Source organism: Squalius cephalus (genome assembly GCF_949319135.1).
Source record: "Squalius cephalus genome assembly, chromosome: 18".
In the NCBI taxonomy this organism is placed as follows: domain Eukaryota; kingdom Metazoa; phylum Chordata; class Actinopteri; order Cypriniformes; family Leuciscidae; genus Squalius; species Squalius cephalus.
In genome coordinates, this window is record NC_137139.1 from 28,654,671 (window position 1) to 28,682,133 (window position 27,463).

The window sequence follows — 27,463 nt, forward strand, 5'->3', positions numbered from 1 at the left end:
AAAAATTCTGTATTTTTGATCAAATAAATGCAGGTTTGATGAGCAGAAGAAACTTCTTTCAAAAACATTAAAAATAGTAATGTTTCCAAACTTTTGACCTGTACTGTATATATATTACCTGAGATCAGCTGCTTTATTATTAATTATTTATAAAAAAATAAAATAAAATAAAAATTATATATTTTTTTAATAATATATAATATATATATGCTCAATCCTATGATAGTGTGAAGTGTTTGCATGCCTATGCAATATGCCTAGCACAGGTGTGCTTCTGTAACATTTTTCCCCTTCAAGTTTTATTAGATGTTGCTCAATTTTGTAATGTCCCTCTGTTTGAGTTTCAGCATATCCTGTTACCCAGTTTAGAGTTCCTAGTTGAACCAGCTATTTCTTTAGAAAATTAGGAGTTCACTTTTAACAAATACTGTATATGCATTTAAAATTTACTGTCTTTAACTTTTACGACAACAGAACAAATATATTGATGACTTGTGTTGCACTGCACAAATTGTACAATTAAATGCTATCTAGAATGAGAATGTCCCTCCCTCTTCAATCTATATGGCTGTAGCCAGTCATCTTTATGTGTGCTATGATATAACTAAGAAATTATAATAAAAAAAAGTATTATTAATTAAATAAACAAGCCCTTTGAAATGTCCTACTTAAACATCCTGTTTCAACAGGAAATACGTCAAGACATGAGAGGAAACTGTGCTTGTTACGTTTTAAGGTACTTTAAGTGGGCAGTATCTTTATATAATCTAATAATAAAAGCAGTATTTATTTTGCAAAAAAAAAAAACATTGTGGACCTGCAGATAAAAACAAAAACAAAAAAACAACAACTGACATTTAAAACATGTTGGTGCAGTATAATTGTGACAAAACTGGGATTTAGCATTATTTTCATCATGCTATGTTGATACTAGACAAAATATAAAAGAATGATGTTTAATAAAAGTAGTTAGTAGCGTTTTCCACGGTTCATTGTTGCTCGCGCATAATTTCATTCGCCCTTCCAAATGGCGAGGGCAAATTTCTTGTGCAGCTTTCCATGAAAGGAGAGATTAAATGCTGACACGATTATCTGTGTGCGAAAGAGGGATGAAAATGTACATTACATAAGGCGAGCGAGCTGTGCAGTTAAAGGGAACAGGTGCTCAGTTTTGTGGCAGACGGTTTAATCCTGCACTAAAGGACACTGCACTTGACCTTTGACCTGAAACTCTTCACACTGTCTGCACAGCACATATAGCCACATATAGACCAGGAAACCTGTTCACCATGGGTCCCCTTCACTCCAGGTCAACTTTGCAGATTGATGCTGATGAAATATTTTTTTTTTTAAAATCCAGATTTTTCATTAATGAAAAGCTTTTGCAAATCAAGGCTTAATTGCTTGAAAGATTATTGATGGAGAAATGAGGGCATGAAATTATTAAAGCCCACATAACGTCATAATCCTCAGATGAATGAGCTCTGATAAATGGGGATGGTGGCTGCTATCGTTTTATCTGTCGTAACGAGGAACGAAACACATTTCCGGTTACAAGTAATTTGATTTTTGGTAGTTTTAGCCATGCTATTTCAAGCTTTTTGTTAAAGGAACAAAATGCAACTAGCGATTTAAAAAAGCTGCATGCATTTTGTGGGAGAACATTGTTTTGGTTGTGCTTTGTCTCTGTTAGAGAGCTATGTTAGGGGGTAAGAGTTTAGCACCCAAGGACCAGATGTTTGAAAGAAGACCCAGAGTCAGAATTATAATAAATTAAAGAAAAGATTTACTGAAGATAGTTTGCTGTTTCATCAGCAGAAGTCAGCTTCAAGACTCACATGGAGTTCGTAGGCCGCCCCGCTTACAGTTACAAAGATCACAGCAGTTATACCCCTCACCAAGGTCTAAGCTACATCCTTGCTTCAGGTTGAATGATTCTCATTGGCTAAGAATAGATCAACATTGTAATTTTCCACACATATACAGATAGACTGAAGCATATCTCCATCGATTAGGCAGCTGACACTCAGACCCTGAAGTTAGGCATGTCGTGACCTTCCAGGTCGCAGATTTGGGTTGCTGGGTGCCAACATATCCAGAACAACAACTCAGTCAATCTCCAATAATTCCAGTTGTTCCTAAACCTGTAACCAAGAAGACTAACACACACACCAACACACAGCTTCCTCAAGGTTGGATTTGGCCAGGCTCTAACTATAAACAGGAGAGTCCTCTCAAAACATCAAGATAATAGATTCTGTCTCTACATTTTAGTCTAACTGGAAAATAAGGCTTTAACAAAGAGATTGTCCCTTAAACTATAGACTTCATTGACCCTTGTGACCATAGTTGTCAGAGTGCCCTAGAAAAACAGATGTATGTGTTGACACGTTGAAGACATTTCTTAACAAAACATCTTTCCATATTTCATATCTGGAAGCCGGGCTAAATGAGTAAGCGCTGTTACTGCATTCAGATATCAAATACAGACATTAAAGAATACATGAAAAGAACATTTCAGTAATCACACCGGTAACTTCTATAACAAAGTAAAATCTCCAGAAAGTCATTCAACTCATTTGATATTTAGAAGGAAAAATATTGATTAATACCTTGATTATTATCACTCATTACATATACATTGAAGCAGCAGTGGATTCCTTCATCTACATATGCCGAAATGTATCTGTTCAATAAAATACCTTACTCACCTGTTGAATTATAGGCTACATTCACACTGCGAGCCTTTGTGTTCAGTTCTGATTTATTGCTCAGATCCGATTTTTTTTGTGTGTGTGTGTATCTGTTCACATTGTTGTTTAAAATGTGATCAATATCAGATTCCAGTGCGAACAGATCATGGTCCTGGAATGACCTGCATGTGCAAAAGAATGATAAAAAGTCGTCACGCAGCATGCTGTCATATGGAAGTATTACGCTTTTATTTATAATTTATAATTTATGCACAGGCAATATAAAAAGCAAAGACAAGTATATGAAAAAGAAGAGCATAGTTTTTAAACATTTATGATACGAGCCCTCATGTTTTGTCACTTTTACAACATTTCAAAGCCCTCAGTTTTCGCCATCTCCAAAAAGCCAGGCTAATGTTGATTCTGGTTTTATTACGAGCTCTATCGTGTTCTCTTTTTGCCAGCCAACTCTTCTCTGTTCGATGTTTGTTTTAAACGGGTGATTCTCCAGAGGTTGGAGATTTAGCTGCTCCATGTCAACATTTCTCACTCGTTGTGACATCTAACATATGGCATTCACACACCATACACACGTCATAGTAGCCGGAGCAACTTTACTCTATTTATGGAGATGACGAGACAGGCACGGGCGAGTGACGCTTGTACGCAATTCCCCACGAAGGTCTATTCATCCCGACAGGTCTAAAATGTAAACGCTTAAAATAAGCTTAGCATAGTGATTCAGGGTAAGATAAAACACATTTTATCTTACGTTTTATATATACGTTTTGGAAGAAGGATTGATGATGTATTGACTAAAATTATTTAAATTTTGTTTGTTTCGAAGTACATTTTTGTTTTTGTTGTGAGTGTGCACATGTAATAGCTAAGAATGGTGCCACATGTCCCTAAATTCGATAAGCCCCTCTGGACACTTGTGTGTGTTCACAGCTGTCTGTTTCTCTCTGCTGTTCACTTACATTCACCTCCACACTCCAAACACATTGCCCCTTACTGAGGCCCATGGGTAATCCAGCACAACTTCAAAATCAGACAGCCTACACACACACACACACTCAGCTGTCCTTGGCTTTGATCCCTGGCTTGAGGGTCCCTTAATTGCCCAACTGTTTGGTCAGCACATAACATGCTTGAAGTCTCTCGATTAAGCTGTTTCAGAAAGACTCAATTGTGCGTGTTTGTAAAGCAAATTTCAAAATTAATATCCAATTTTCATAATGTACATTATATTCTTTGTGATGTCTAAATTTGCTTATAACATTTAAAATGGCTTCTTGAGTGATTTAAAAAAAAATGTCTTATTATTATTTTCTTTTTATTTAGACAAAATGGTGTAAGTATTATAGGTGTGCTCCATATATGAGGTTGTTTCAAACAATCAGCAACATGATTCTGCCTACTAAGAGAACCAAATTTTAGCTAAATTCCCAGAATTCACCTCAACCCATTGAAAAAAAAAGTCCAATGGTGGACATTCTTAGCTTAGCAATGTTCTAATAAAAAACAAACAAATGTATTGGAATCAGTGTTTTTTTTTGCTATTATTTATATAGGGTAATTTATAGGGTATTTATTTTTATAGGGTATTATTATGATATTTATTTAATATTTTATTTTGTATTATAAATTATTCATTTTAGTTTACATTTTAGTCATTTTATGTGTTTTTGTAATTTTTATAAGTTTTTTTATATCTCTATTTTTGTTTAGTTTTTGGCTTCTGTAATTTTAGTACTTTAGTTTATTTTAGTACTAATAAACTTATTTATTTTAATTAGTTGTCTAAACAAGATGTCTAATTTTCACTTAAGTTTTTAAAGTTTAAGTTTATCATCTAATATTTAAATTTTACTTTCATTCAGCTTTACTTAAATTTCCAAAAATTACAGATTTAGTTTGTTTATATTATAATTATTAATATATTTTTTTTTTTTTTTTTTTTTTTTTTTAAGTTCTAGTTAGCAATAACACTGATTGAAATCAACTCAAGTCGAGAGTTTTAAGTGCACTTCCTAAGGACTGCTAATGGTGTGATGTGACTGAGTGACCATTTTCGAGAGAAGCCGCCCATGTCAAATCAGTAGTATGCTTTTTTAGAAGGAAGCTGCCTAAGAAGGTAGTGAGAGCTTTCTTGGCGCAAAGCTATTCTCATCTTTCACCTCAGCCTTCTCCAGAACTTCTTTATCACCTCTCTCCTCATCACTAAACGGGTGTGAATACGTGATCGCGCTTCTCATGCCACTGCCCCGGGGTCAGGTTCACACTGTCAGCCAATCCATAAACAGCGATGAGTCCTGTTTTCCTTCAGACAAATGTGCCGTAACTCGTCAGAGAACATTAGTCCCCACCGGTGATTCAGCTCAGCTCTCCAAACTCCTAACAGCACAGAAAAAGCTGCCAGTTGTCATAGCAGCGGCTCATGGCAAACACACATTACGTGAGTACACAGGCTGTTCTGTTAACCGCTGTGCAGGAAGTTTTACTGTAAAGAGGAATGACCTGTCGTCTTTTCTCTCATAATCAGTCATAATCCCCACTATAAAAAAATCTAATGTGCTTTAGTTATTGTGTGCATGTTAGATCACTGTTGATCACTTTCTACATGCATTTGTATTAGTGCTGTCAAATCGATTTTCTTGATTAATCGCATCGAACATAACAGTTTGTTTACATAATGTGTATAAATATTATTAAATGTATATACAGTATATCATATACATGTCTGTGTGTGTCTGAACTATACACACGCATATAAAATACACGTATATATATATGTGTGTGTATATATGTACATATACACAGACAGACACAGACATGTATATATGATATATAATTTAATAATAAATATACACACATATATATTATGTAAACAAACTTTTATTTCAGATGCGATTAATCGATTTGACTACACTAATTTGCATATTATAGGTTTATTCTGCTATATCGTTCTAATTTTATTGTGTTAAGTTTTCGTGGAGTACAAGTTCAGAATTGTTATATTTAGGATTTTTTTTGGGGGGGGGGGTTTGTAGACCTCAGGGAATCCCTGGACCTAAATTTGAAAACCTTTTTCATAGAGAATGCAATGCCAATGGAGACCAAAATGTAGCTTTTTTCCCCCAATATGTGCCCATTTATCTTCCACGTTTATGAGTATCTATAAAGCTCTGTCTAAATTTGACTTATAGCCTTTCAAAGTTTACTCCATTTTGTGAACGCCAGCGGTCGACACATGCGCTCTAGAAAGTTTCATCTTTGTCCAGTGTCTGCGCTATTTCTCTCCAGAAGTTATGATGACCGACAAAAATGTTGTTGTATTTTTTTAAACTCACGTTGCGGCAATCTCATAACCCCCTCATACACGTGCTAGTCAATGCGGTCGTCTTGTTGTTGTCGCAGTCTCTGGTGTTTCCGTCTCTTAAGTTTCGTTTTCTAATGTGATACAATGGCTTGGGCCAGTTTTGCCACCTTGTGGAACAACTGATTAGTGCAAACCAAATTCAGTGCGCATGTGCGAACTGCGTGTACAAAGTGCATCACACACACTATACTCGGACCCTCGCATATGCATAAAAACTGAAGTATACTTTGGGCTTAAAAAGGCACCAATGTTTAAAGGGATAGTTCCCCCAAAAATTCAGTCGTCATTTTCTCACCCTCAAGTTTTTCCAAACCTGTTTGAGTTTCTTTCTTCTGCTAAACACAAAACAAGATATTTTGAAGAATATTGGTAACCAAACAGTTGATGGGCCCCATTGATTTTCATAGTATGGAGAGAAAAAAATACTATGGAAGTTAATCTGGGGGCCCATTAACTTTTTGGTTGCCGGCAATCTTCAAAATATCATCTTTTGTGTTTAGCAGAAGAAAGAAATTCATATGTTTGGAAAAACTTAAAGGGTGAGTAAATGATGACAGAAGTTTCATTTTTGGGTGAACTATCTCTGTTTGTTCTGCACTATAGTGATTTGTGTGGTCACATTGAATCCATATTTGACCATTCATGCCTTTAAAGCTGCTGCAGCTTTGCACAAAGTCCCAACAAGCCTTTGAATCTGAAAAACATGAAAGTACACCTAACCTAATTGTCCTTATTGTGGTTGACCATGTCATGCCTATTACAGACAACAAGGCCCATTTAAAAGCAAGCTCTATTTAAAAACTTTATGGAGCCGAGGCTGCCTTTCTTCCTCGGGGTAGAACCCTTTTGAGGTGACGTCCAGTCTGAGAAAGAGATGAGCCAAATCTAATCTCCACCGCCCCATCAGAAGGGTTTGTGAGAGCGCACAGCAGATGATTAGCTCCTCAGATTAGAGGGGCTTTGGACATCTGAAGACTGATTTGGTTGTTGGGGAAGACCAGGACTAGCCTAAAACTGCCCTGCCCCCATGATCGCTTAACCTCACTAGACACCAAGGGAGTGGATTAATTGGACATCTTGTTGGTTCTTTGGGGGGAAGGGGATGATTTGGGACTCATCCATGCGGTTTAGGGGTGTGTGACGGTACTGAAGTGGTATTCTTTTCCACCATGGACTGCCGTCCACGGATGCCCACGGATGGGGCGGCCTGCACACATCCCATAATGTTGAAGGTAAGAGGAGGGGACGCTCGACTGATCGCTATTTTTCAATATGAGTCATTTCGGAGGGATTTGGATTAAGTTTGAGTAGGTGTGACAGTCGATGCTTTTATATAAAACAGCAAGCTGGGTAAATAACAGTGTATATGAACCTGAAACTTGTTGTGGTTCTTGATTGAATCAGTTTTTGAGATCTGCTATGGAAGAATGGATCTTTTCTCAAGGACTTTATCTCTTCAGAGTTGTCTGTGCAACTTTATCTCAAATTAGATGATTCACATGACTCTGTTTCTGCTATGCGTTGTCAAAAACAAGGCCACTGTTGGCTTTATCACAAATGGTACACTTCGTTTATGCACTTCTTTCTTGCCATGCATAAATTGATTAAATCTCTACAGCGTTATCCACTATCCAAAAAGTCATTCCTGGGACGTCCCCTAAACAACGGTACCATTTTCATCTGATATTATCGCTATATATGGGCAATCGTTCAAATGTTTGAGGATCTTCTTTGGAAGAAATTAATATTTTAAGCAAGTATGCTTTATATTTTCAACATAAGAATTGTTTCTTGAGCAGCAAATCTGAAGGATCATGTGACACTGACGTCTGGGGGAATGAAGCTGAAAATGTAGCTTTGCCATCATAGGAATAAATTACATTTTGCAGTAGGCTATATTAAAAAAGGTTATTTTAAATTATAATAATATTTCACAATATTACGTTTTTTTACTGTATTTTTTAGTCAAAAACAGTAAAAATCACATTATACTACCATAGTACTTGTCTAAAAAAAAAAAATACCACAAAATTATATCACAAACAAAAAGTACTGTTATTACAATGGTTTTTCCACATGTACCATATTCTTGACCCATGTACCATGCTGCTCTTGAACCTAAATATATATATATGTAAATTCTATAGTAATGAATTCTGTTGCCATGTACAGTATATTCATGGTATTACATTGTGAGACACCCACTGTACCTTGGTATTTCGACAGTAAATGATTTACCTCTGTTTTTGGATTGGTTTGGGGTGTAAACAAGTCTCTTTAGCCGTGTGTGTGTACGGTTGTGTTTGAGACTATACATGATGATGTGAACTATCAGAAGAGAAAGTTTAACACCTAGACAGTGACTTCAACACCTAGACAGTGACTTCAGCTTACAGAAGCAATGATATGCAGTGTTTTTGTGGTGTGGTGAAGTGAAATGAACTTGACCCCGAGTGACTCAAAGGTTCTGCTCTCATGGTCTGATGGATGATTTCTCTGTGTTCCTGTAGGTGTGTCATCACCCAGACTGTCAGGAACTGAACGGTAAAAGTCCTCTGCACCTGTGTGAGTCATGTGATTCTCGCTGTCACCTGGATGAGTCTGACAGCATGCACTTTGACAGGCATCCCCGCTTTGACATACAGCCACAAGGTAAATGGTCCAACAGGCACAAACACACTCATGTTTCTCTCTGACAAACAGGTTTATGCTTCGCACAAAAAACACCTGGACTGAGTGCCAGGTTAATTTGTACAACCAATAACTACCATTAAAATTCAACCATTCAGTCACAGATCGACAGATGCTGATTTTAAATAAAATAAGTTAACAGAAATTACATTTATTTGATAAAGTATTTTTTTAAATATTTATTTTAATTTTAATTTTAAAGTATTTTTTTTTTATTAAAACAAAGTAACTTAAATACTTTTACTTAAATTCTTTATATTTTTATCTTTATCTTTTTAATCTTGAACAACTTTTTATCAAATACATTTTTTTTATATCTGCACCATTATTTAGTGAAAATAATTGTGTGTTTTTTTTATTATGAAGCAGTTATTTTAGTTTTATTCATTTATTTTGAATTGGCTTTTATTTTTAGATTTTTAGTTTTCATGTTAATTTTAGTTTAACTTTTAGCCATTTTGTTCAGTGCTTTTGGGATTTTATTATTTTCTTTATATATATATATATATATATATATATATATATATATATATATATATAATATTATTATTATTTTTTTTATTTTATTTTTTGCTATTTGGGTTTAATTTTTATTTCAGCATTTCAGTCATTTGTTAGTTTTAGTTTTTAATTATTTCCATTTTAATAATTTTATTTCGTTTATTTTAAGTTTTTCAACTAATATTTATATTTCATTTTATTTCAGCTTTATTTCAATCAACAGAAATGTTTTAATAGTTTTAGTTTCAGTTAACGATAATAGCACTGTCTATAAAGAGTGAAGATTGTGAGATCAGATCTGTGTCGTCAGGTTCTATCCTGGCGCGGAATGTGTCGACGCGTTCCTGTCCACCTCGCACGAGCCCCCATTCAGACCTAGAGGAAGACGAGGAAGGAAGCACTGAGCGAGGGTCAGTCGGTGATCCACAACCGTCACACAACATTCAAATAACCATATGGAATCTTACACACCAAAAGTTGCACAACATAGTGATGCGAAATGCAAAGGTTTTTTTTGTGCACCATTCAAATCAAGCTGAAGGGCATGAAACCTGAACAAAGGTGAAATACACACGGTTAATCTGAAACAGATCAATGGAGATATAATACTAGGGCTACATGATGAATCAAAATAAAACCGAAATCTTTATATGGCTTAATGCGATTGTCTAATTGTAAAGGCTGCGATTTAATTAAATAAATACATGCACTTGGAGTTTCGGAGTGAATCGCAGAACTGAGTTCTTTTACACGCGAGCAACTCATGATCCGATGTTTTCGGTGTTTCTGAACGGCTCGGTTCACAGTAAACTTCACAAAAACTCTTTACATCTCTGTAAGCGCTCTTAGTTTGGGTCGCTCATTACATGCATTTGGGAATGTAACAGATGCTAACCATCTTCCCAAATTTGAGAAATTCTAATAAACCGAATGTTTTCAACAAAAGAGATGCTTTAAGGGCTCCCTGCAGTTTTCCGCCAAAATAAAAGCACTATTTACAATATTTACCATATAAAATTACAATTAGTATTGTACTTTTATTATTATTATTCTTGTATTACTTACAAATGGATAATATTTCTGTATATTTATATTATTTTTCATAAATACTTTTTTAAATTTGCAGTGAAATAAGATATTTATTAATATGTATTATTCATATTTATTTGTTTAATTATTTAATGATGATGATAATAACAATAAATATTAAATGTATTATTATTAATATTATTATTATAGTAATATTGATATAATCACAACATTTTAGGTGAAAGTGGGTCACATTTATTTTATTTAATATTTTTATTTATTAACAATATTATTATTATTATTATTATTTTATAGTCATACTCATACATGTATATAATCACATTTTTTGGCCAAATTGTGCAGTTCTACGAACAAGCACAGCAAACCTGGAGTTTTTTTTATTTATTTTTTACTACAATTGCAATTTTAATCTGAAAAAATCGCAGTTACAATTTTTTCCCCCCAAATCATTCAGCTCTAAAAAAATAAAAGTGATAATGTCACACACAGATGGCATGACCCTCTGTCCTCATGTGCCTGTGGTGTTTTTCTGCCTTTTGACAGAGAACGCAAGACTGGAGGTATGAAGCTGAAAGGAAGAGAAGGAAAGAAGCCCCGGCGACGCCACACTGATGTAAGCGCTGTCCTCTCTTTTCCATTGCTCAATGATAATCTGAAAACAAGCACAAACAGTGTAGCCCCCTTTCTACATATTACTTTAGTTTTACTGTGCAAGCACAGACTTGAATGTGGACTTTCCTATCTGACGCAGTGCACAGGAAATTACACGTCTGAGATCATCAGCAGCCCCAGTATGTGGTCCACTTGATCGATATCTTGTGACGATCACATTTAGAGTTTGGTGTAAATGACTGGAAGTGGTCTGTGTGCCGCCCACCTTTGACCAGTGTCGGTCTGTCGCCCCCTATAGGACCCCAGGAAGGAGTGCTTCAGCCTCAAGTTTGACCTCAACATAGACATAGACACGGAGATCGTCCCCGCTGTCAAAAAGAAGACGTTACGGTGAGTCAGGGAACAGATCTGTGTACCCTGCGATTTGAACCCACAACCTTGGTGTGGCCACCGCCATTCTCTACCGGTTGAGGAACAAAATTAGTTAGTAAAGTTTGTTTTTGTGTGTGTCTTTTAATGTGTCCATTGCATAATCAATATTTGAGGATTTACCATTCTACCATTCAAAACTACCATTCAAAGGTCTAAATCTGAGATTGGCTGATTTTAAAAGTTGATAACTCTGTTTTTGAAACTTATGCACTTATTTTATTATTCTTTAGAGAGGTGCTCGGACCAATTTTTGAGCGCAAGGGCATCGAATTATCCCGAGTCCATCTATTCCTGGACCAGTCGAACACTCCACTCTCACTCCAATTTGAGGCATATCGTTTTGGAGGACATTACCTTAAAGTAAAAGGTAAAAGTCAGCCTGTATGTTTTACGGTGTGTGTTTTTAAGCGTGGCACGTCCTCTGCAGTGAGTGACCACTTTCTCACCAGCACATCAATCTAACAAGATTTCATCGCTTCAGTGTTGCTGTCAACATTTCCTCACTTCAGCTGCGGTAACCCATTCTTCCTGCATGTTCACCACAGTACACTTCAAAACATATCTCGGCATTACATGACACAACAAACGTGTCCACAGAACCAGACAGTTTCCTGCAAAATGAGGTGTGACTAATTAAACTCCATTAGAGCTGTTTTACTTCTAAAGAATTCGTGACTCTTTTCATAACTATACAACCAGTCTTTATAAACCTCCGTCACCCACGTCTTTAATCTGATAACACCAACACGCTAACACAGGCATCCAACCTACTGCTCTTGCGTAAAACTGAGCATGTGACGTGAGTGTAAAGTGAAGGGTTTGTTTTAAAAAGATTGGGACATTAACAGTTAGTCTGGAGAAATGTTCGATTCATGCTGAAGATCTAGTCTTTTTGAAGACCTTCTGTTACTTTGAATCATACTAACAAAGGATTTGAGCATATTCAGTTGGACTGAGTTGGAATTAAACACTATTTCTTACTAACAATAATCCACACAGTATTGTAAGTATTTTTTTAATTTAATCATTTAGTTTATTTTGTGTTGTAAATCTGTTCTAGTAACATGGCCTAATATGCATATGGATTCCCCCCCCCCCCCTCCAAGTCCTTATAGTGTTAGTCATCGAAATTTAGTTTTTTTTTTGGTTAGTTATTTTGTTTTATCATTTTTTGTAATTTTAATGTTTTACATTGTTTATTTTGCATTTTAATTTAACATTTAATTATTTAGTTTTTAAATAGCAACAACAACATAATAATAATAACCATAATAATAATCAATTAATTTAAAATCGTGTTTTATTAAAGCAAAAAATCTCTCAGAGTCGTGTGCCCCACTGCATGTTTTTCCATGGTTACAGGCATATTATATTATATATTAAATGACATAATTTTATATTGCGTTTTTGTGCAGCTCGACCCGGCGATGAACTGAAGGTGGAGCAGAGCGTGAAGGACCTGCGCTCTCTCAGTCTACCCAACATGAAGCCGACAGTAGGGGGCAGCGTCTACATCCTCACACCGGGCAGTGAGAGGGCAGAGCACGGGTCCCTACCGCGCCGAGAGAGCATGGACATACTGGTCAGTAGTGAGGTTTTTTTTTTCTTTTCTTTTTTTGGCCTAATGTGCTTATAGATGCTAAAGGGGCCACATTTTGTAGCATTTTATTTTTTACCCCAAGTCCTTAGTGCAAGTCAAGGTTGTTATCGTTGTTGTCGTAATAGTCGTACACAACCTTTTTTCTGCCCCATATGAGAATATAGTTATTTGTTTCATTTTGTTTTGTTTGTTTTATTTATTTTTTTGTCATAAATTTGGTTTAGAAACATGGCCTAAATTGCTTGTTTTTGTTTTTTTTTGTTTTTTTGCAGAATTTTATTTTTATTAAAGTCCTTATAGTGTTGGTCAGGGCAGAGTCCTGCACGGGTCCGATTTTGTAAATCCGCACCCGCCCGTACCCGCAGTGCTTCAAACCGCATCCGACCCGTTTTCCGACAGCAGCATTAATTAAAATCCGCACCCGACCCGACCCGCTTAAAACAGAACCGATACCCGACCCGCACCCGAAATAAAATCAGTTTAGCCAATCACATTATAGACACAATTACAAAAATGTTTATTGCCAGGTCATACAGAAGTTATTACACGACAATTAACACAAGGACAACTTCAGCCGAAGCTGTCAACAGGCCGATACATGAAGAACATGGCAAATGTTACCACAAAACTCGAGTAGCCTTAACATTTTACCAATCGAACAGACGCGGCTACAACACTATATGCCATTTCGTCTAGCCTACATCTGACAATTTTGGGTTCCAACACGCCCTGCACACCACACATACTTAACAGTGTTAAATATGAAAAATACCGTTCGATAGAACTGCTTTGTTACCACAGTAGCCTATCTAAGTGCTTCCTCGGCGATGAAGTTCCACATCTGCGGCTATCCAACACGAAAATGCATGCAGCAAATAAGCCTTTCACAATACTTTCTTCAGATAACTCCAAATTTTTCCCACATAGTGGATTTGATTTTTTATGACGTATTGTCGACAACTTTACAATCTCCACTAGTTATTCTTTTCTTCAACTCCTCAGCATCCATCTCAATAACTGCAAGCAGATCGCGCGCGCGCGGTTATGATGCATTTTTAAAAGTGAAAGTAGCCTAGGTAACGTTATAGATTCCTGGGAGGGCACGTCGGCATAAATAAACTGATGTGGATTTTAAATTATTTTTAATAATTTTATTAAAATTACCCGAACCCGTGCAGGACTCTAAGTCAGGGTTATTAGTCGTAACTTAGATTTGCAAGACCATCATCCGGCCATATATATATATATATATATATATATATATATATATATATATATATATATATGTATATGTATGTATATGTGTATGTATATATATATATATATATATATATATATATATATATATATATATATATATATATATATATATATATATATATATATATATATATATATATATATATATATATATATATATATATATATATATATATGTATATATATATATGTATATGTATGTATATATGTATATGTATGGTTTTAGTCATAATTTAGTTTTACAAGACCATTTGTAGGGGATTATTTTATTTTATTTTTTTATTTTACATTTAATTTAATTTAATTTTTACAAGATCATTTTCTGTCCGCTCTAAAGTAAATTTTGATACTTCTACTGTATATGTAAATGATCGCTGTTATGATTGGCTAATTTCTTGGCATGTCCAATAAGTGTATTTGCTGTCCCCGTCGACCCTATATTCATGTGTTCCTCTCTTTCATGATATCTAAACACCTCAGTCCCACCTGTCCTTCCTTTTAAACATAACACATTATTACCTCATCCAGGAAGTTTACTGTTTGTATCCTCTGCCACACACGGGTCACTCTGAGCTTCTGATGTTGGCAATTGTGTGCCTTTTAGCTCTTCTCTGTAGAAATGACTGGTTACTCTTTCAACATCATGGGATTGGATTTCCCGGTTGCGCTGTGATGCTCAGTAAAGATGGAATCATGGAAAGACAAGCCTGAACTCACTCCTGTGTGCGTGTTCAAACATGGATTTATAGGCGTCGGAGATGAGTGCAGACCGTAGGATTGTGGGTAAAGGCCTGTCGATGTCCCTCATAGGTTTTTATTGTGATTTGACATTGAATCGTCAGGCTTAGCAATAAAATCTAGGCTGTCATCCCATCAGGCTTTGCTTTGCTGTGTATGGATGGAGGTTACGTAACAGCAGTAAACAAGTCTGCACGTGTTGGAAGAATATTGCATAGGTATTACGCATTAGATTCAGGTTTGTTTTTCCAGTTTCTTGGAAAGACGGGCCTTTGGGAAAACCACAGAGAATCTCACTAATTAGACCCAGTGTTTGATATACACAGTGTTTAGTTTACAATAAAAGGTTAGTTTGCAACCGAAACGGAAGATTATGGTTGGTCTTTGAATGGAGAAGAAAACCTCATACCTTGGCTGACATTTAAATCAGTCAAAGTTTAAATTCACTTTAATGTTATATTATCTCAGCACACATTGACATAAAGGCATCAATGCGGCTATTGCTCATACTTGAGTTTAGAAATTTAAACCAACCCTGTTTGTGTTACAGACAGACAGGTAAGATACGTCAAATCATGTGGCTTTGTTGAGCTTAAGATTTTTCAGCAGTTTTAATAAAAAGAAGGGCTGTTGTTTCTGTTTCTACTTTCACAGTCATCGCCTCTGGTGTCATTCTGGTGGTTTGCATGCACACATTTGTAAGATAACCAGCCTGCCAGAGTTTACATCATGGTATCAACTGACACATTTTTGGGTTCCTCCGCCCTCTTTGTTTTCCAGCGGGTCATATCACTTTGTGACGTAATTCCCATTTTAGTTGTTCATTCTATGCAAATAGCGCATCTCAAACTTTCCCCAAAATATATTCTTTTTTCAGAACCTTGATCAGCATTTGATTTTTGTCATTTGTTATCATTAAATTTTATAGAGTTGAGAAACTTCTTCTTTTTTTTCTTTTTTTTACACTTGTGGCATCCTGATTTTTTTTTTTTTTTTTTTTTTTTTTTTTTTTACACAGGATTGTAGTAAAGTGCCTTTTTAAAATAACTGTTTTCTGTTTTAGTGTATTTTAAAATATAATTTATTCCTGTGATGACAAAGCAGAATTTTTATCATGTTACTTTATAAAAACAAGTGACTTTTTACACTTTTTAAATGTCACATTTTGTAATATCGATTATTTACTCATCCAGTTTTTTGAGGAGACACTGCCTCCCTTGCCTCCTCGGAGGAAACACCCCTGATATATATGTGACCCTGGACCACAAAACCAGTCACATGGGTCAATTTTCTGAAATTGAGATGTATACATCATCTGAAAGCTGAATAAATAAGCTTTCCATAGATGTATGGTTTGTTAGGATAGGATCATATTTGGCCGAGATGCAACTATTTGAAAATCTGAAATCTGAGGGAGCAAAAAAATCAAAACATTGAGAAAATCATCTTTAAAGTTGTCCATTTATGTTCACGATTGTGCTGCATTCACTCACAAAAATAAATGTTTTATATATTTACAGTAGGAAATGTACAAAATATCTTCATGGAACATATTTTACTTAATATCCTAATGATTTTTGGTATAAAAGAAAAATCTATCATTTTGACCCATACAATGTATTGTTGACTTTTGCCACATTGTGACTTATGACTGGTTTTGTGATCCAGGGTCACATATATGCTTTGGACCATATGTTTTAATTGTTCTGACAGTAGCAGTGATCTGTTGTTAAGTCTTAAGTCTTCCGACCTTCTCTGTTTCCCGCTGATGGAATTCTCAATTCATCTGCCAACTATTCCGTTGGAATTTTTATGAGAGTTGCTGGGTTTTGTCTGCGAGCGCGTTTGACCTGTATGTGGTAACTCGCCCACTGTGTCTTGCCCCCTCACCAAAGTCTGACCTTTAGAAAGAAACCCATCACCCCTGGGATTACTGGTGCAGCGGTGACACCAGGACTCCTCTTTGAGGTTTGATTGGCCAGATCCGCCCCTGTGGGGGGAGTGACCTTTGAAGCGTGAGCGTTTGATGTAGCATCATGACTTTTACACTCCCAGGAGCTGAAAGACAAGTGTCTCACAAGAGCAGGTTTTCAGGTGAAAGTTGTGTTTTTGCCCAGGCCTTCTTTTGCCAGCAACTCACCTAAATATGATGGTCCTAGTGGTGTATGCATGTTTGTTACAAAAACAGTGTTGTTACTATGGTTACCGTTGATGTTCTGTTTTAAATGCATGCTGGGATTCTGTCGCTTTAAGCATGTCCTGTGGCGTAAGATTCATCTCTCACATCAAAGGCGTCGACGTCAGGACTCCCCTCTTCACTTTTAACCTGCGGCTCTGTTGCTTTAGTCAAATAAGATTAGATTGATAATGCAAGCCGGCGTTTGTGGCACACCGTTCACCCACACAGATGCGCAGTAGAGCTATCTTGCCTGAGGACACCTGTCTAATGACCTGAGAGGTGTGTTACACCGACCTTCCAGGCGATTAGGTCAGAAGTCCCTGTGGCCCCCAGGGGCCTCCATGGCACAGCGACACAGAGAAATGTGTCATTATGATGGATTTAGTGGCTCTTGGTCATGTTGTGAATGTGCAACACCTCCAGCTACTGACCATATCATTGCATTAGATAGCAAAGCAAGTGGCATCTTCACTCAAATGCTTACGGATATTTTTTCAGAACTAACATCACTTTTCTGAGCCATTTTTGCTTAATGACTTTTAACCAACTGGTTAAAGTGGTAGTTATAGTCGTTCCAGTAAAGTAACTATAGGTGTAGTTCATCATTATGGACATGATTTGCAAAGTTTAACCATCACAAATTGTCAGTATACTTTTTTGTCTGTAACTGTATTTCTATTTTCCATTTAATAATTTAACTGCTAACAAAATATATTTTTGTGAAATATTTAGCTTAAAAAATGAGATTGGTCTTTCTTGAAAATAAATGCTGCTTGGTAAGATGTTTTTTTTTTATTGTCTGATACAATGACATTCATAGTTTTAAAAAAAAAAGTGCATTAAGAAATGTGTGTATTTATATTAGTGCTGTCAAATCGATTAAACGCATCTAACATAAGTTTGTTTGCATAATATATGCGTGTATAAATATTATTATATTTATATATAATATATGTGTCTATGTGTGGGTACTGTATACACACACAAACATATATATATATATATATATATATATATAATTTACTACTACTACAACCAGTGTTTGTTTTTTTTTGTATAATTGAAGTACTATTATATTTTTATTAATATTTTTAATTAGTTAGTTTGATTTTATATTTTCTGTTTTAATTTGAATGTTTTTGTAATTTTTAAACGTTTTTTTTTAAATGTCTATATATTTTTTATTAATTGTTTTCAGTTTTAGTTATTTTAATACATCAAGTTAAACTATGAATGAGAAATGTTGCCTTAGTAACTATCTGAAATAAAATATTTATTAATTGATTAAGCTGTGTCTCCAATGAGAAGGTGTAACACTGCAATATTTTCATTAGCTTCCAATATAATCAGTAGTTATACAGAAGTATGTGAATACTTTGAGAAACATTGATTTCAAAGACTGCAGAGGTGTCTCTCGAAAAATGGCATCAAAAGCCGCCAGTTAAATAAGGAAACGATGCGTTTGATCAAATGTAACTCAGTCAATGGACTATCAAAGGTCTGGATAAACTGCACAGCATCTGTCGGCTGCAACTAACTGCAGGAAATGAGCTTTTCCTGTTCCTATTTGAACTCTCTGATAAGAGACTGGTTCAAAAGTGTAATAATATCACAGGATAGAGGTTAGTGTCGGAGCAGACAGATCTAATCTGCATCAGTTTCCCTCCATAAATGAACGGATCAAGTTGTTAAATGTTTTGTTTAAGGTGCATAATAACTCTTGCAAGCTTTGGGGAAAAAATGCACATATGGCAGATCTCGGTTTCATAAAATCTTTCATTAAGCAAGAGACCAGTGCAAACCATAGTAATCATTTATTTACCTGGGTTATCAACGAAGAAACAAAGCTCTTGACACAACAGACCCCCATATGTGATTGATGCTTTTGTGAAGTTAACACAATTACCATGCAATCAGTTTCTGATCATTAACACTCAGTGTTCAAAGACAGTTGAACAAAACATGACTTTAGCAAAAAATGCATCTTATCTTCATGGGAAACTAGTGGAGAGAATCTTGTTAGAACATTGTTTGGAAAGCAAATTCATGGTGTCTCACATAAATCATTTACTGAGCTCTAAATGCTGGTATGTAATGAATTAAATGTCTGTCATCACTGCTTTTTATACCTATATCAGCGAAACCACCCTTTTCTAGCAAAACATATTTAGTGCATACCAAACATTCACCCAAAAAAGGGATTTTTTTTTTTTTTTTTTTTTAATAAAGAAAACAAAGCCATTTTATCACAATTAAGCTCAAAATGCTCTTTATAATGTGTCTTCACATTTCCTTTTTTGGTTGTTTTTAAACAAGTATAAAGGTTGTTTGATCAGCAAACATGTAAAAGCATTACCGTGTAATTTCATTTTGCTTTTTTTTTGCTTTTTTTCTCCATTATAGTGATGAGATTTTTTTTTTTGCATTACAGTAATGAGGGAAATTCTTTATTGTCATGAAATTGTCAGTGCTTACAAAATGCTTATATGTTCTATTTTAGATTTTTGGGTGAAATGTGAGCTATACTCTTTGTACATTATTATAATATTTTCCAAATTAAGTCTTATTTAGGACAATTTCAAGACAAACTCTGGAAAAGTTGCTTTTATCTAAATAGTTTTTTTATTTATTTCTGATGCGTTACAGTAATGAGAAAATGCTTAATTGTCATCAAAATTCTAAATTAAATGCAAACATTTCCATCAAGACAGATATCATTTCTTGTTTTGTTTTTGGAGTGAAATATGACCTAGATTCACTCACCCGCTTATTTAATACTTCCTACTGTAAGCAAAGAAGGCCTGCTGGTTTCTGCTGTGGGAGGGATCAGCATCTAGCGTGTGAATGTTGTTTGCTGTGATGTAGAAAATGACTTCGGAGGAGATGGGAGGAGTAAATTGATGAAGTCATAAAGCAAAAGCTTCAAATCTACTCGCTGTCAGCCAGATCCTGAGCACATGTGGAGTCTTCTAGCTTGTTTTCTGCCTCTTCTCTGGATGTTGACTGCTGAAGTTTAGAGGACTAGTGCTTGTCTGAGGTCAGATAGGGGGTCCAGGTTGGATAATGGTACGTTTTGGACATCTGTCCTCGTGGCACAGTTGGGATCTGCTCCATATGGATACGGACCGTCTGCCTAGTGAAGTGTCTCTCAAGAGTCCATCACCAAAAAAGTTTCAGGTAAAGCAATGGAACTCATTGACTGGCTCTCTAGTAATCATGCTTTTAAACTGTTAACCATCAGCGTCCCGGACACTCCACACATTTCTTTTTATTGCCTATTTTCCCCCCCATCACATTTTTTAGAAGTCATCATCAATTAGGTAAGCTTTAACACTTAAAATTCGTCCCTGAAAACCGTTTTGAAACTGGACATTGCGTTACTATGGAAACAGTACTTTAAAACCTTCAAGCAGGCTCCTCCCCCAGGGATCATGTTTCAAATTTGACAAAATGCACTCAACTGTTTTATAAAATCTTGACAAAACATGTATCATTGGAAAGGTCTGACACTGAAGGTTCCATATATGGCCACTATTTTGTGATAGAAGTGATATTGAGACAGAACTGTATTCATTTGTGATAGGAGAGTGCATCAAAAATTTCTGGCTATTTTTGGTATTGCGTCCCTTAACAAAATCTCAAATTTTTTTGTGATATCAACTTCAAATTTGGAACACAACTTGTTTAGACGTAGCTTTGATTTTCTAGATATTTTAGAGCCAAAAGTTTTGTAAAATATATATTTTGTATTAAAGTTCATTACATTTAGCTTCTTTAACTTTCTTAGACTTTTCATTTGTTTAAGTGCTTTTATTTCAGCCATAATCTGATGAGTGTCCTTAAATAGAGACCAACCTCAGGCACTCATGAATTACAACGTTTAAGTTTGGATAGTGCATTTTTACATCTATGTTCAAAAAGGGAGGTGACGGCTTACAGGTTTTAAACATGATGCACGTTGTTATTTGGAGTGTTTATGTTCCAGTGAATTGTTCATCAGTGATTAAACTCATGTATAGCAACATTTTGATTGCGTGACAATGTATTTCTCAATGAGCAAATGTTTGTGTTGTGTGGGAAGGAGCTTCGTGTCTATGTGCAATGGAAGCTGAATGTGCGCGTAATGGAAACCTGTTAGCATCATTCCGCTACCTGATGACACAGGTTTGGGCCTGTGTGCTAAACAGACGCTGTTATCTTGTCGGGTGATAAGGCTGTATCGTGGTTTTGATCACTGATTAATCGACTGTCCTTAAGCTTCAATGGCTCTTTGTTATGCCTTTGCTTTGACCAATTGAAGTGTTGTTGACCCTGAGACTAGCCCTATGTTGACACTCAAGGTAAAGTTAGTAAATGAAATGTGACCTGCTCAGAATGGTGTTTTTGGGTGTTTTTGTGAGCGCTGGTCTTCCACCTTTGTTTGTTCAAAGCTTGAACAAAAGCTGTTCTTATCTTCACCACTGTTTTGTTGTGTTCTTGAGATGCACTGTTGTATGGAGACGTTTTGGGTTAAAAGGCAGCTACATGCATCAGTTCCCAGTGGTCAGTCTGTTGTTGTCAGAACCCAGGGTCAGGTAGACGTGACAGTTTAGGAGTATGTTGTGGTAAGCTGTAACATTTTAAGGAGGATTGATTTGAGTGCTGGTAATGTAACCAGTAGGGAAATGTCAACTTAAACGCCTCAGCTGACTGCTGAACACTTAACATGATGTGGGACTTATTCAAGTTTATTTATACAGCACTAAGAGGGTAAAAACCTGTGCATCCACTGAGGGAAATTAATATAAATTTATTCATTCTTTATTTTGTTGTATTTTATTTTGTTTATTTATTTGTTTGTTTGTGTCTTCTGACAAAAATGAATATGAATTTATTTTAATTGTTTTAATTATATTTGTAGAATTGATGTATGGCATTTTACAGTGGTATTTACAAATAACAAAGTAGTTGACATTTAAAAACATCCACAGAGGAAAATTAATTCTGTATTTTATTTTGTTGTATTGTATTGTATTTATTTTATTTTAATTATATTATTAATTCTTTTATTTATCTTTTTATTTATTTGCATCCACTGTCAATAATATATATTTATTATTTATTTATTATAAATATTTCAATTTAACTTAATTAAAAAAAATTATGTATGCAGTTTTACAGTGGTAATTGACATTTAAAAAAAAAATATATATATATATATATATATATATATATATGAATTGAAGACCAGGAAAGTACATTAAAGTAAATAGGATACATTTTGATTTCAATCTTAAAATCCTGTAGACTTCAAAGAAGTCTTCAACATTTAAGCACACAATATGTTTCTAATGATTTTAGGCAATAGTATAAAAAATAATAATAAAAAAAAATAAATATATATATATATATATATATATATATTATTTTTTATTTTATTATTATTTTTTATACTATTGCCTAAAATCATTAGAAACATATTGTGTGCTTAAATGTTGAAGACTTCTTTGAAGTCTACAGGATTTTAAGATTGAAATCAAAATGTATCCTATTTACTTTAATGTACTTTCCTGGTCTTCAATTCATAAAAGACTATTTGTCTCTTTAAATATCACGTCACACTATTAAAGTGAATGGATTGCAGACACAGTTTATTTTGACATTAAGGAATTATAGAACATTATATATTATGTATATTATTATGTATAATTTTAGTGTACATCAGGTCTTTAAGCTGGCATGTCCTCTAATGAGTTATTAATGTGCCAAGCATGCAGGTCTAGGGCTGGTATTATTTTTTTTTAAATACTGCTGTAATGAGGAGTATCCCCCCCCCCCCATGCATTTTCTTAAAGATCATGAACTTGTTTATTCAATGTAAAATTATTGCTCAGATGTCATTAGTTTGGCCATGGCATGTTTAGATTCATAATGACGATACAGAAATTCAAGACTTGTTGCAGCACTTTCTATAGTCTGGGATTCCCCTCAATTTTCAATTTCTGAGGTCATTTCCCTGTAATGGCAAGGAAATAAATAGATGCTGGGAAATCACTCAAGGGACAGGAATGCTGTGCTACTATCACTTTCAATTTATCATAAATCCCAAGGATCATCAGAACCTCTTTTTAATGATAGTAGACTAATTAATTAAATGGATGAACTGCAGCAACAGTTTTGTTATGTAAAACCTGTTTGTAGCTAACTGTAAAAGTCTCAACTACATTTTCTTGTTTGTGTAATTACTTTTTCTGTATGCAAGGACTGAAGTAAACTTATTTTTAGACTTTTTAAATCAAACATATGTTGCCAAACATACGTTTCGTTTTTGAGGCACCAGGATGTGTTCCTGGGACCCAGCTTCTCCCCTCCTTCTTTGCATGTGACCCTCTGTCTTTAAGCAGCCACACCTCTCTTTCCTGCCCCACACAATGGGACAGGATCCTCCTAGTTGCTATGACGTTTGGGCTGCCCTATTCAGTAATGCAGGCAGACAGGCTCAGTCGGAAAGCTTTACCTCTTGTTGCCGGCTGAGCAGCTCTGGTACACTAGAAAGGACCTAGTACGGAGCCCTGATGCACCTCATATTTTTAGAAGGAAATTAAGGGGCGCTGAATTAAAATTAGTGATCTATCATTTAACACGCTTCATTTTGGCTCAAGAACTCTAACGCATCAATGAGTTGCAGGTTCTGAGGTACTTTTGTATCCGTTGGCTTTTTTGTGAGTTTGAAGAGAGGAGTCTTTGAGTGATCATAGCATCTGGCTCTAGCATGGGTCAGGCTCCGTGAACCCGGCTGAGAGATTACCATGGTCTACCTCTCATTTGACATGCCGCTTGCTTCCATGGTGAGTAGATCAGACACTCTGGGAACCCTGTTCCGCTTCATAAATTCGTTGGTCATTCAGTCCCTCCACAGAGAGTGAGAATCACCAGGCACAGCTGATCCTAAAGTGGGTGTTATTGCATGAGTTTGAACAAATTGCATTTTTTAGCTTTTGGATAAATGATGTGGTGTTTATTGCTTATGTGTTCTCTCCGTTTGTTTATAGAGTACTTTCTTTATTGGTTGTATGTTTTTCATTATAAAACCCATTATAAATTCATAAAAATGTGTATAAATGCGTTTTTTGTTTTATTGCAGTAACTTTCAATGTTGTATCAGTGCTGGTAGTGTGAGCCATAACCAGCGTTCAGGCGTCCGTTGTTCATCCTCCCTAAAGTAGAGACATTTCCTGACATCTGCGTCCTCATCCTTTCACCCCAGAATCCTCAGAAATCCCCTCATCAAAGCTCATCGTCTGCCTGTCTTTTTGCATCGGTTCTAAATTTAGCAAGGGGGGCATAGTGGCCAATCCGTCATTCTTTAGCAGGGATGTTCTTGATTGCCTTACCAACAGCACTGTTCACAGAGAAGTATTTGAAGGAATCTTAATCGACTTATAAATAGCCCATGCAAATGCTTTGGCGGGTGTTATAGTACATGGCTTGGTAACGAATTTAGTTGTTTGTGAAGCTCAGCAATCGTTCGATTAGGTAAATTCAAAGAAATGTAGATTTTTTTGTGTGTCATATTTAGTATATTATGAACATCATGTAAACGTGTTATTGTGATTGCCATAACCCGATAAAGCCTATATTGAGGTTGCAAGTATTCATTGGAATTCTGAGTGACTTAAATGCCTTATTTGAAATATTCACATATTCATTTATACCTGTGCATGTCTAAATTAGATTATTAGTTGCAGTAACCTCAAGTTTTCCCATAAATCAACTGAATCTTACACCTAAATAATGCATGCAGGTGTTAGTCAAGCAAAACAATAAAAACATTTTTGGAGAGAGGAAAATATATATAAGATTTCATTTTCAATTGTAATAATATTTCAGAATATTACTGTTTTAACTGTATTTTTGAACACTTAAATACAGCCTTGGTGAGCATAAGAGACTTCTTTCAAAAACATTAATAACATCTTACAGACTCACAGAATTTTTCAATGTTAGTGTGTATATATGTATTTAGTTATATAAAACACCTGCACAGGTGTCTTTAAGTGTTCAGTGCATCAGCATCAGCTTCGCTTGTGTTTTTTTAGGGAATTCCATTGTTTTGTCTTCAGACCTTTCCTGTTATTTGTGCATTCCCCAAAAATGTCGTAGTCCTCTCTGGAATTTGCAAGAGTTGTTAGTGGGTAACGGCACTCAGGGCTGTGGAATTCCCTCCGTCTTGGAGAAGGGTCAACAAGCCTGTCTGCCTCCCGCTCAGCGAGATTACTACTTCCTTAGATACTAAACAGCTGTTTATTTGTTTGTTTAACACACATAAGCTCGTAAGATGGAGCGTGTCTAAACAGAAAGATGTTGCAGTGCTCTCTAGCAGAACAATTGCTTTTAAAATAATGGCGGTCTTGATCTCTCGGAGCAGGGTTGCTGACCTCCTCGATTTTTGTTTTGGAAATTGTAACATTCAGCAGGATTATTTATTATTTATTTATGAATCATAATTATTGTTTCTGATAATGTCATCGCTTTGCAGGAACCCTAAGTTTTCCATGTGTCCAACTAGGGTTGAGTAATGTATAAAATTGTAAAACGGTAATATAAAATAAAATGGTAAATTTGACTGATTTAACAAAGTTCATCATAGTCAACTAATTCTAATTAACAATTCTCTCTTTTTTTCAATTATTTTTCTGAATTTTAGTACGTTTTCCCTCCCCAATAAATATGTCCCATTGCAATTTACAACTGACGTTTCCATTTAATATAATATATATATATATACAGTGCTATGCATAAGTTTAGACACCCATGCTAAAGTTGACTAAAAAGAGGAATAAAAAATCATCTTTTGGAAATTGAACTTAATGCCTTAATTTAAAAAATTAGGAAAAATCCAACCTTTAAGGACACCAATTTTCTTTGTGAATGAATAATGTATCGTAAATAAATAAATGTTCTTCCTTAAAATACAGGGTGCATAAGTTTGGACACCCCTATGTTAAATTCCCATAGAGGCAGGCAGATTTTTATTTTTAAGTATTTTCTTTTTTTTTTTTTTAGGATACTATGCATCCTGATAAAGTTCCCTTGGCCTTTGGAATTAAAATAGCCCCACATCATCACATAGCCTTCACCATACCTAGAGATTGGCATGGGGTACTTTCCATAAGATCATCTCTCAATGCAAATCAAACTAGCTATTAGGCTAACTGAAATAAAACCATGCCAATCTCTAGGTATGGTGAAGGCTATGTGATGATGTGGGGCTATTTTAATTCCAAAGGCCAAGGGAACTTTATCAGGATGCATAGTATCCTGGATCCATGAAGTAACTGGCCTTTAAAAATAAAAATCTGCCTGCCTCTATGGGAATTTAACATAGGGGTGTCCAAACTTATGCACCCTGTATTTTAAGGAAGAGCTGTTATTTATTTACGATACATTATTCATTCACAAAGAAAATTGGTGTCCTTAAAGGTTGGATTTTTCCTAATTTTTTAAATTAAGGCATTAAGTTCAATTTCCAAAAGATGATTTTTTATTCCTCTTTTTAGTCAACTTTAGCATGGGTGTCTAAACTTATGCATAGCACTGTATAATATAGTACATTGATTTTATATATATATATATATATATATATATATATATATATATATATATATATATATATATATATATATATAAGCTATAATTCATTTATATAAATATATTTACATATTTAAGATGTAATTTAAGTTTGAAAAATAGTTTGAAAAAATTAAACAATTATTTATTTATTTAATTATTCATTTATTCATGTATAGTAAAAAATATATTTTTATTTAGAATATATTAAAATTATATTTAATTAAAATGTTTTATATTTATTCAAATGTAATTAAACCTGAAAAACTTTTAGCAGTTTGAGAAAATGTAAACAGATTAGAAATTGTATGATGTGAAATATACTATTTCTAGATCAGGTTTTAAGAATATTGTGATTGCAGATGTGTGTCCACCCTTATTTCCAACTTTTTGTTTTGTTTAGTGGTAGTGGTTTGATATCTTCAGATGAATGCTGGTACATTGATTTTATTTTCCTCCACCCCACCTGCCTTACTCAATCGGTTTCTAAATCTCTCTCACACCCCCTCATTCTGTATAGGACTGTTACTGATAACGGCCTCTCCCATATCTCTCGCTCTGTTGTCCTTGACATACTTGTTGATACCCTTCTCACAAACCTTTATCTTTCTGCATTTGTAAACTGTCAACTCACCTGGATCTTCCAATCTTCCATCACTTCCTCTTCACAGGGTCAGTCCCGTCGGCGGAAGAACATGACGGAGTTTCTGGGCGAT

At 35.1% G+C, this 27,463-nt stretch overlaps 1 protein-coding gene across 6 annotated transcripts in view; it reads left to right on the top strand.

Annotated features, from left to right (window-relative positions):
• plekhg5b (pleckstrin homology domain containing, family G (with RhoGef domain) member 5b) overlaps nucleotides 1-27,463 on the top strand; it is a gene marked incomplete at its 3' end in the record, with an annotated part of 73,387 nt that overhangs the window by 35,802 nt on the left and 10,122 nt on the right. For all 6 annotated transcript variants that reach the window (XM_079848419.1, XM_079848420.1, XM_079848418.1 and 3 more), the window contains 7 exons: nucleotides 8,586-8,727; nucleotides 9,578-9,677; nucleotides 10,861-10,930; nucleotides 11,228-11,319; nucleotides 11,592-11,728; nucleotides 12,777-12,943; nucleotides 27,419-27,463. The exon at nucleotides 27,419-27,463 is cut by the window's right edge and continues 159 nt beyond it. In XM_079848419.1, coding sequence (XP_079704545.1) covers nucleotides 8,586-8,727; nucleotides 9,578-9,677; nucleotides 10,861-10,930; nucleotides 11,228-11,319; nucleotides 11,592-11,728; nucleotides 12,777-12,943; nucleotides 27,419-27,463 — 753 coding nt within the window. The remainder of the gene's footprint in view (nucleotides 1-8,585; nucleotides 8,728-9,577; nucleotides 9,678-10,860; nucleotides 10,931-11,227; nucleotides 11,320-11,591; nucleotides 11,729-12,776; nucleotides 12,944-27,418) is intronic.